The sequence below is a fragment of the Tiliqua scincoides genome, chromosome 3 (genome assembly GCF_035046505.1).
Source record: "Tiliqua scincoides isolate rTilSci1 chromosome 3, rTilSci1.hap2, whole genome shotgun sequence".
Lineage (NCBI taxonomy): Eukaryota > Metazoa > Chordata > Lepidosauria > Squamata > Scincidae > Tiliqua > Tiliqua scincoides.
In genome coordinates this window covers 230,375,232-230,386,471 of record NC_089823.1, presented here as the reverse complement: position 1 = coordinate 230,386,471, position 11,240 = coordinate 230,375,232, and the positions used below count along the sequence as shown (strand labels likewise).

Below are 11,240 nucleotides of genomic sequence, written 5' to 3'. Positions count from 1 at the left end.
CAATCAGTGCCGAGCCTTCCCGCGCGGGGAAAGCGGGCGGGAGGGCGCGTGCCGTCAGCCGCCGGCAGGGAGAGGACAGGCTTGGTTGCAGTGCGCGTCCGGCCTGGAGGGGCGGGGCCGGGGGAGGGGCCTCGCCCGGCAACGCCCTCCCCGGCAGAGGCCGCTGCGGAGCCCTTTCCCGTCTGGGCTGAGCACTTCCTGCTTGCGGGGCGCGTGGCTCCCGTGCTAGCGCGATGGCGGCGGCAGGAGTGGGCGGCGGCAGCGGCTCGGCTCCCCTCCTTTCCCTGGACCCGGACAGGCAGAGGGAGTTCCAGGACAAGGTGCAGGGCGTGCGCAGGGCAGTCGCCAAGGTGAGCGGGGCTGGCTGACTGGTTGGCTGAGTGGGGGAGTGGCCCCCGTTGCCGTGGGGGGAGAGGGTCCCTGGAGGCCCCCTGTCACCCTGGGGGGGAAGCGGCCCGCCCGTTGTCATGGGGGGGAGAGGCCCTTGGGGGGGAAGAGACCCCTGTCCTCCCTATTATGGATAATGTGGCTTATTGGCAGCCCCATCCTAAGTGGGTCTACTCAAAAGTCCCAGTATGTTCAGTATGCTTCCTGGGCTTACTCCTAGGAAACTGTGCCTAGGAGGGCACTATAATGCGGGGGACAGGGGGCCTCTGTTGAACTGCTGAAGGCTCATATGTTTGTTGTAGCATAAACTGCCATGCATTATAGTTCACTGCATTTATATACATGTGCAGTGCATGTATATGCTTATATGGAGTATATGTCATATGGTGAGATATATGCCGCAGACACTCACCCAAGTCGATCTCGCAGATAAGTCGAGGGCAGGTTTTGAGGCAAGAATCATAGAATTTTCTATGACCCTCGGATAAGTCGGGGTCATAAACTTGGGGGGGGATGTCTGATTATAGTTTTGTCTGATTTTACCCTAGGCCAGATCCTGAAAAATAACCTGCCAGTAATTGTTACCTAAGAACTGACAGTCTCTAATTTATTAAAAATATAGTAAAAGATCATAAGATTCATTTTTATTCATAAACTTTTAAATTCTGGTCTGCACCATCTTTTTGTAAACACTATCAGAGAGTAACTGCACTGTAAACAACATACTAATAGAACATGTACCCCCACGGGCACTCAACAGGACCTTTAGGGGTACTTGAAAGAGAATGGAATAATGGCAGTGCTCCAGAATGCCTTGCAGGGCCAGGAAGGGAGATAGCTAGTTGACTGTGAAAGCCCCACCAATCGCTAATTTTTGGTGATCAATTCATGTATGAACCAGTGATTGAAAACCAGCACAAGGAAAAAACTTCTCTTTTTCCTTCTCTTGATTTACAGCAGGATCAAGGCTATCAGGGGGGTTTCACTCTTACAGGAGTGGGGTGATTCTGGGGAGCTTGTTCAGCTCTTTTCTCTGTCTTGGGGGGGATGTGGGAATGGAAACTGCTGCCTGCTGCTCTAATCAGTTTCCTGGTCAGTTTCCCTGATCCCATGGCATAGGGGGCAGAGAAAGAGGGACAGTGGGGAAGGGAGAAGAGAAGGGGGGCACAGTGGGCAAGGAGAAGGGGGAGAAAACAGTTTGTAGGCTGGTGGAGGGAAGAGAGGGGCTGGGGCTGAAGGGCAGAGAGAAGCAGGCAGTGCAGGAGTGGGGGCGGGCGGGAGGAAGGCAGGCTGTGTGGGGAGCTCCCCTCTTCCCTCAAAGAAGCAGATGCAGAGCTGTAGACTCTCCATGAAGAAGCAGCCCTCCCGGCTCTCTCCATCTTCAAGCTACAATCCTTTCCTGAGAATAAGCTCCATTGACAATAATGGAACTTACTTCTGAGTAGGCATGTACAAGCTTGGGCTCAAAGGCTGCCATCCTATGTGCACTTTCCTGGGAGTAAGCCCCATTGACAATAACGGAGCTTAATTCTGAGTAGGCATACAGGCTTGGGCTCAAAGGCTGCCATGCTATGCGCATTTTCCTGGGAGTAAGCCCCATTGAGGACGCGCATAGGACGCGCTCCCTCGCTCCCTTCTCCTGTCCTTGCAAAGACTAGCAGGGGCGGAGGAGGAGGAAGTCAAAGCTGAGGAGACCAGGTTGAGCTGGCGGGACTGCAGTGCCCACAAGGCAAGCAGAGTAGCTCCCTCAGGCTCCCTGCTGGAGGTGTGGAGTCCGCACTTCCTGCTCCACAGTGTGCCTGAAACAGCCCTGACCCCGAGTGGTCCCACAGATAAGGCGAAGGGTTGATTCAGGAGCTATCTATTGGGACACGTTTATTGCCCTATAGGCGAGTATCTACGGGGTGTGTGTACATACACACACACATTCACATATATACATATATGTGTACACACACACACTTGTTCTGTATTGCAGGGTCAGCAGCTGACACCCGGTGTCGTTTACCTGGGACATATTCCTCGGGGCCTTTATGAACCACAGCTCAGAGAGTACTTTGGTCAGTTTGGAACAGTCACAAGACTTCGACTTTCCAGGAGTAAAAAGGTAGTGCAGGTTTTGAAATTCTGGTTTTCTTAATTGTACTTCTAAAGGTTTCCTCTTAATATTGTGCACTTCATTAGCTTCCCTCAACTGAAATATTTTATTTAATCATTCTTCTATGCGTGTTCTTGATGCTGACAATCCTGAAAATAGTTTCTTCCTCTCCTTCTGGGTCTTATATGTTTTTGAAACAGAGATTGGGGTGGTTTTTTTTGTCATTCATGTTTTTGGGACAATTCTGATGTATGTAATTTAGCATAAAGGTTCACTGTGCTCATGAACAAAGTACCTTTATTCATCCATTCATTTGTACTGAATCTCTATTTTATAGAGATCAAAGGACACTTGGGTGCAGGCAGATCAGCTCATTGGCATTTGTTATAACATTATGCTTAAAATCCCTTCCCTTTTATTAAGACCCTTCAGTCCAGAAAACAGTGTCCAGCAGGGACTCAGTTTGGCATGAGCGTGTATTTTTTTAGATTTATATTCTTTATCTCCCACAGACTGGGGGCAGCAAAGGTTATGCATATGTGGAATTTGAATGCAGTGAAGTTGCTAAGATTGTTGCAGAGACCATGAACAACTATCTTTTCTCTGAACGACTCTTGAAATGTAAGTGTATGAGTGTGTGATTTCCAAAAGAAAACTTGTGTTTGGTCAGTCCCTTTCTCCCTACTTGACCTGGTCTAGGCCAATCAGTTGAAGAACAATTCTTCAAAAACTTTTATTCAGGGCTAATCTGACAGCAGTGCTCAGAGAGAGTGACTAACGCCTCAAGGAAGCATTTGGCCACTGCATCATTTCTGACCCAATTTGCACTTTTCATACTACAAACAGTCATACTTCAGATTTTTTTTAAATTTAGAATCTGATCTTATATCAGTAATAGGGGAGATTACTTGAGATTTTACATCTTTGTGGCAAGATGTGATCTCTGTCTGAAAGTTGGATTGGAGACCTAGGTGAGCTCTAGAATGTTAGAGACCTAGGTGAGTCCATCTACCATCTCTTAATAGCTATGTTTAATTAATGTTAATGGCAAAGCAACCTACTCTCTTGTACCTATCAATTCATTTTCCTAGAGCAAGCAATTCATCCTGAGAGCTAGGTGGAAGCATGTGGCAGTAGGTGATGGAACCAGTCGAGTGTAATAGGAGCAAGCCTATTGGGAAGTAACAGGGAGGGGAGCAGAAGGCTTTCAGATGTGGGCTGCCTTGGGCACATTGACAGATCGTGTACAGAAAGTGGGGGGGGGCAGACATATGGATGAAGGAGGCTGTGTGATTCCTGTGCTTCTCTTTTGTATACTGAAGAGTCATAATATGTTATATACGATAGTTCTGGCTCTGTTAAAAGATAGACTAAATAGCAGAGTCAAGAGGATGGTTTTAAAGTACCTTGTGGAAAATACCTAGGGAGCACTTGACTAAAATTAAGGACCATGCTTAGTGACTTGCATTTTGTTTGTTGTCTATGTTTTGTAACATGGTGATTGATACAGGTGAGTTCCTTCCGCCTGAAAAAGTGCATGCAAACCTTTTCAAGGGCAGCGAGAGACCATTCCATAAGCCATCACGTCCAGCAGTGAAACGTTATAATCGGACACGATCAACCCAGCAGAAAACAAAGATGACACGGAAGTTGCTGAAGAAAGAGGGGCGGTTGCGGAAAAGATTAGCTGCAAAAGGAATAGATTATGATTTTCCTGGCTTTGTAAGTCAATATTCATTCTTGGGAAAGTAAAATTCCAATATTTTATTTCATTTAGAAGATTTCTGTATTGCTTTTCCCTAAACTACAAGTCTTAATATGATGATTAAGTCAAGTGCTGATGATGGATTGCAATGTCACTTCATTTACACTTCAGTGTCAGTAAGTGTAAAGTCATGCACATTGGGGCAAAAAATCAAAACTTTAGATATAGGCTGATGGGTTCTGAGCTGTCTGTGACAGATCAGGAGAGAGATCTTGGGGTGGTGGTGGACAGGTCGATGAAAGTGTCGACCCAATGTGCGGCGGCAGTGAAGAAGGCCAATTCTATGCTTGGGATCATTAGAGAACAAAACGGCTAGTATTATAATGCCGTTGTACTAATCTATGGTAAGGCCACACCTGGAGTATTGTGCCCAGTTCTGGTCGCCGCATCTCAAAAAAGACATAGTGGAAATGGAAAAGGTGCAAAAGAGAGCGACTAAGATGATTACTGGGCTGGGGCACCTTCCTTATGAGGAAAGGCTACGGCGTTTGGGGCTCTTCAGCCTAGAAAAGAGACGCCTGAGGGGGGACATGATTGAGACATATAAAATTATGCAGGGGATGGACAGAGTGGATAGGGAGATGCTCTTTACACTCTCACATAATACCAGAACCAGGGGACATCCACTAAAATTGAGTGTTGGGCGGGTTAGGACAGACAAAATAAAATATTTCTTTACTCAGTGTGTGGTCGGTCTGTGGAACTCCTTGCCACAGGATGTGGTGCTGGCGTCTAGCCTAGACGCCTTTAAAAGGGGATTGGACAAGTTTCTGGAGAAAAATCCATTATGGGGTACAAGCCATGATGTGTATGCGCAACCTCCTGATTTTAGAAATGGGTTATGTCAGAATGCCAGATGCAAGGGAGGGCACCAGGATGAGGTCTCGTTATCTGGTGTGCTCCCTGGGGCATTTGGTGGGCCGCTGTGAGATACAGGAAGCTGGACTAGATGGGCCTATGGCCTGATCCAGTGGGGCTGTTCTTATGTTCAATTTTTTGATATACTTTTCAATTTTTCAGAAAAGTGTACGCGTATAATATATGTTGCCATAAGATAATGAGTTCTAGAAGCATTTGTAAATGGACAGGGTTGGGGTGGTTTTTTTCTTATTTGTGGATGTGGCACAAATGACTGAAATTAGTATTTGTGAATTTATATACTGCCTTTCCCCAGGTAACACAACTTGGTGCACATACCTATATGTAGGTAAGGCAGTCTTTAAAAATTTGCAGGCTTAACTTGCAAGGCTGCTTTCTGTGTACATCTAAAAGTACATGACATGAAATTGCCTTAAGCTATCTTGGTGACAAATCCCAAGTTACTGTGAAGGAGTTGAACTTCTGATCAGTAATCTTTCACAGGATATTTTTTAAAAGGCACAATTCTAACACAGTACCGGTGGGCCCTCAGTATCCATGCAGGTTCTGTTCTCACAGTTCCCACCGCTTCCAGAGAGTACAGGTTGGACCCACCTCATGGGTTTGGAGCACGCAGATATTCAAATCTGTGGTTAATGCGGGCTGCCTGTATATTAATTTTATTTTGACATCAAGATGTAGTCTGTCTTAATGTTTCTGTATGAATTACATGGTGGTTATTTGTCTTGTAGTCTATTTTGGTGTGTAAACTATATTAGAGAACGTTCAATTGAAAAGTAGGTTAGAAAAGGATACTGTGTTAGTTCCATAAGAACTGATGGTGAAATTTCTTTGCATAGGCTGCTGAGTTGGCTCTAAAGAAGAAGAAGGAATCGGATTCCCTCATGAATGTGTCTGTGACCAGCGAGGTATGTTGAACAGCTGCTTTACCTGGAAGGTCCTAATAGGAAGGGAGTTGGTATTTAGATAGTGGAGTCTCCTGAATTACTGCCATAAGCTTCATTCTGAGAATTGGTTTGGGGGGCAGAGGGTTAGGCTATACGGCAGAAAATCTTGTGGGGTAAAGGACATTGGTCTGAATAAAAGGCCTCCTCAGTCAGCCTCCCAGTACCATTTTATGCTGGGAACCTTCTACATTTGTTTGTAGATTTAATGTTGATGAGGTTTGGAAAGCCTGCATGCCTCCTTATTGTCATCTTATTACATTGATACTTTCACCCTGTCCTTGGTGCCATCCTAGAACTTGTGGTTATTGACTTAGCAATGAAGACGATGGATAAAGTTTCAACTTTGAATTCTGTTTAAAAAATATTCATAATGTCTAAAGGTCTTTGGTGTACTGGAGGTGGGTGCTTCACCTTGAATTGTCTTGATCAGCTACAGTCATTTTCCCCCCAGTTTTTTGCTCAAATTATGTTCATCTTCTTGGGTACATGTTCACTAATTAGCACTGTGGAGATCCTATTTAATAGGTAACAAACTCTTCTGTCCAGGATCCTACTCCAGTGTGTACGCCTTCAGTTCTCGAGCGCCGAAAATCTCAGTTGGAAAATAGCGAGATTGAAGACACAGAAATAACTCTCAAACTGCCTCCTGCAAGTAAAAAAATTACTACACAGAAAGCCAAATCAGCAAAATTACAGAGAAAAACTGTTGTCAAGAAACGGAAATGTAAAACTTAAGTATTTCTTTATGTATGGACATTGAATAAATATGGAATTTCCAGAAAATCTTGTTTTCTAGAAAGGCTTGTGTAACTTTACTACACGATTTCTATCCTATTTTCAAATCTGCACCTCTTCAGTATAAAGTACAGTTTCTCTATTGCAAGAAGAAACATCTTTAAGTGCTGCCCATTTGGACCTATTTGTGCCCTTGGAGGGGGGAAGCTGAGTTTTTCTACGAGCTTTGGTTTTTTTTAGCCTGACAGAGTACAACCAAGGTAAAAAAGATGCTGGCAGAAGAATTGTGCATAATGGGGAAACCTGCATAATATGCTGGCAGAGACAGGATTTTGAGGAATCCCTTCTGTTTTACTGCAACTCCAATTCAACTAAAAAATCATGAATTATGTGAATTATGTGAATAATTAAGAAATCATGAATTTCTTAATTATTTAAGAAAATAGGAGCCAACACTTTTTGCAAGTGTGTGATAAATCAGGTGTAAGGTATTAAATTAGTACCACTCTCCTGTGCTTTTCTTGGCCTGGTTTTATCTCTAGTCCAGTGTATTGGGGAGTAGGCAGCAATGCAGTACAGGAGAGACAGGTAGAAATTCAAACCTGATTATAAACCAGGCCTGTGAGCTCCCCTCCTAATCAAGGCTGCCATAATCCCTTGCTGCTTGCATCACAGATTATCACATGATTGAGGAAAAGATTAACAATCAAAGGGGCAGGGAGGGCAATCCCATAATTCAGTAGGAATGTGTATCTGCTACCACTGCAGCCAAACAGGTGATCCTAACAAAGCAATATTACAGTAATAGCCAGGGCCCATGAAAGGGGGGTGCAGGGAATACATCACATCTGGACACGGAGTCAAAAAGGAGGACCCAGGAACCAAAGGAGGACAGCTGGAAATTTCCTGGGACCTGGGTGGGGGGGCCCTTTATTTGTGGATTTGGCAGCCATGGACTTTACTCTGAGCAGGTGCTGGAGCTGAAGTGGAGGGCCTCACCTGGCTTCCCAGATGCTACTGGTAGTGTCTACCAGTCACATCTGGGAGGCTTTCTGAGGCCTGGAGAGGCCACTCTCCAGGCCTTAGAACACCTCTTTACGCAACCAGAGGGCGCTTCCAGTTGTGGCCAGAGATTGATGGCTCCCAGCCATGGATTCCATTCCAGATTTCGGTATCCACAGGGAACAGATTCCCTGTGGATTCTGACAGCCAGCCTGTATTGTGTGAAGGCAAGCATTCACTTTTGTGTAAATCCCAATAGTTATATATCATAATTAATAGAAATTAGATGATTGTCTGAAATTATGATCCAATGAGAAAGGAAGGGGCCCAAGAGAAACTTTATGCCCCCTGGTAAAATTTCTCTCAGAAGCCCTGGTAGTAGCAATGTGACTTTCATCACTACGGGTGTAATCCCCTGGTCATACCTGGTGTTGGTTAAATGTGTTGTAAGTTCCTTTATCATCAGCTCCCAGGCAGGGACACTAGAGTGTCTGGATCTCCCTTGGCTCTGAAGTGAAAAGGTGGCTGCTGGTCGAGCAACAGGGACCCCAACCAAGCGACAGTGTTCAGTGGTAGTGAGAATGTTGCCTCTCCTTCCTTCACCAGTATCCTGGCTTCATTGAGCTTGGCCCAGTCTCAGCCCTAGGGAAGCCAATACTGAGCAGCTCTCAGGCAGCCTTTCCAGAGACTGACTCATCATCAGCCCTGAGTGCCTTGTGTAGCACTGAGCCCTCCCCACTCTCTGCTGTATGAGGCCCTGCCCCTTGGTTAAAAGGGCAACACTGCCCCAGGGTAGAGAGGCCTTCATCCTGCAAGGAACAGCTGAAGAGGAGTTTTCAACCTCAAAGATGCACTGAGGGTTCTCTGTGTCTACCACCAGCCTGCTGTTTTCTAGTGGTATGGCCCTTTCCCTGAGATTTGGCCTGCCTTGTAAGGATTCACAGGAGGCTGAGGGTTGTCCCCAACATTGTGCCCCAGTGGTTTAGGGATGGTTGGGTTGGCTGGACATGAATCCATGCTTTGGCAATGTGCAGCCAGTTGTTGCTCCCATGGTGGGGATTTGTTGCAGCATCTGGGATTCTCAAAGTGGTGAGGAAGTGGGCAAGTGTACATTTTACTTTTTTTTGACATGAATAGAAGCAGCCATGACTTTTAAAAAAAAAAATTTTTTTTTTAATTTTTTACATTTCTGCCTGCAGTCAGTAGCAGCCAACATCTGAAAAACTGCTTTTGGGTACCTATTATGAGGGTATATTATGCTGTGTACTCTTGGAGCATGTTCTGAACTCATGTGTTCGGTTGTCTTTCTCTCCCAACCCTAATTTTTCTCTGCTGTATGATCAGTTTTAAAATTCAGTTCATAATCTTTGTAGAAGTCTTCTGAAATACAATAGGGGCGTATCTGCAGATCCCATACCTTCGGATTCAGTTATCCGCAGATCGGGTCTGGGCCCCCCACCACCACCTCCTGTATTTCAGATTTTTAAACCTGAAAAACCTGCATTAAAAAAAAAAGACCTGTATTGCAGGTTTTAATCATGACATAATAGTATTTTGAAATGAGGGACTATGAACTATCTACACTCCCACTATTAGTAAATAAAGAAATGAAACTTATGTTTGTGGAAGTTAACCCTTGGCCATTTGTTTTCTTTTTCTAAATAGGCCTCTTGTCAGGGATTACTTTGCTGGGTTTAAATAAACGGTGCATATAGGGCAGGATTTCTCACTAAGGAGAGATTTTCTCTGCTGCCTTTGTGAATGTAGTATGTGCTCAGGAAGGTTTAAATAGTGACAGATTGTATTGGAATCTGGAAGAACTGGCGAGGAGGTAGATGGGGTGTCAGCAGTGGCCCCTTTAAGGGTAAGGCCTGGGCATCCAGCAGTGTGCTGCACAGCTGCAGCCACTGGAAGGCAATAGGGCCCTCAGGGATATAAGGAGCACCTGAGGCAGAAAGGGTTTGTGGGTTTTGAAGGAGTGCAGGTTGGAGGTAGGAGAGGAGACTTGGCATCAGTGGACTGGAACTGGGCTCTGACTTTTGCTTGCTGCACTGGTGAGTTGTACAAGGGGAACTGATCAGCCTTAAGCAGGCACTTGGCCCAGTGGATTGGGATTTGGCAGAACACAGATTAAAGGGAAGAAACAAGGAAGCAGTATTGTGGGTTCTGGATGAGAAGGAAAGAAAGAGATAATAAATAACAATTCTACAAGCAGCATAGTGTTCAAACCACACTCCTAATCAGGAAGTAAATGGGGGCCCAAACTAAGCAGACAAAAGTTAAAACCAGTTGTTCATCTTACTCTGAATTAACATTCTTATACATGCAGCTTCCCTGGGATTTTATTAGTGAAGCATGAATGTAGTTGAATTGCTTCTATGTAGATTTCACTCTCAACTTTCCCCAAGGATTATTGGCAATTGATGGTTTTGAAGTATAATTTTTGTGGTTCCTTAAGGGGAAATATAGTTATTAAATGTGCTTATGTTTTTAATGTAGATGTATTCTGTGTTGCAGCAGAAGTTCTTCCAATGAACTTTTCTTCTAAAGAAAACATTTGCAATCTTAAAATCTCTGCCTCTGACAGTCCTTTTTAATTTTGCTCAGTCTAATAACTCAGGCCAACACACATTTTACTTCCTTAAACGTTACACCAATTCCTGGGTATATTTGGGGTGCCGATTCCAAAAATGGCATCCATTTTGCCCTATCGCGTCTGGTTTTTGAGACACAGCATAGCCTCATTAGTGAACGGTTCAAGCAGCTTCCTCATAAGGAAGCCTACACCATGGCTAATGAGGCTATGCTGTGTCTCCAAAACCAGACGTGATAGGGCAAAACGGATGCCATTTTTGGAATCGGCACCCCAGATTCATATCAAACCACCATAAAGTTTGGGAAAAACTTTTCTGACCCTCAATTTTGTAGGCCTGTGTAACTTATTATAAGAGTTTACTACAGTAGTCCATTTCACATGGTCTTTTAGATTGTGCAAAGGCTATTCCTGCTCTGTCAGCATGGGCAGAGTTTAATAATAATCCTTTATTGTGAGAATAGACCTGTTTCCAAGGGTTGATGTGAGAGCAAATTGCAAAAAAGTTGTGGGGTAGCCTTTGGATTATTGTGTGCATATCTGTCTGTGTCCGATCAGTGGCGTCAATAGGGGGGTGCGGGGGGTGCAGGCCGCACCAGGTGATGCGCCCTGGGGGGTGCTGCACTAAACTCACGGCTTTAGGAGCTACCATGTCATGCCACACATCGTTGGATGCAGAATGTCCAGCGGAACACAATGCAAAAAACAGAATTGAAATCGCTCCTTTTCTTCAAAAATTATAGCCAAAAAACGGAAAGAAAAAAATGCATGAATCCCTATGGAAAGTGAAAGTGAGCCGTATCACGTGTTTGCTCGCGAGTAGGTGTACGTGCC

General features: G+C 44.9%; 1 protein-coding gene across 1 annotated transcript; it reads left to right on the top strand.

Moving 5' to 3' along the window:
• The first annotated feature begins 165 nt into the window (after nucleotides 1-165).
• Nucleotides 166-6,859, top strand: NIFK (nucleolar protein interacting with the FHA domain of MKI67). The gene is made up of 6 exons (XM_066620815.1): nucleotides 166-350; nucleotides 2,366-2,494; nucleotides 2,998-3,106; nucleotides 3,996-4,207; nucleotides 5,969-6,037; nucleotides 6,623-6,859. Exons 1-6 carry the CDS (start codon nucleotides 234-236, stop codon nucleotides 6,809-6,811), a joined length of 825 nt encoding a protein of 274 aa, XP_066476912.1. The 5' UTR covers nucleotides 166-233; the 3' UTR covers nucleotides 6,812-6,859.
• Nucleotides 6,860-11,240: the final 4,381 nt, after the last annotated feature.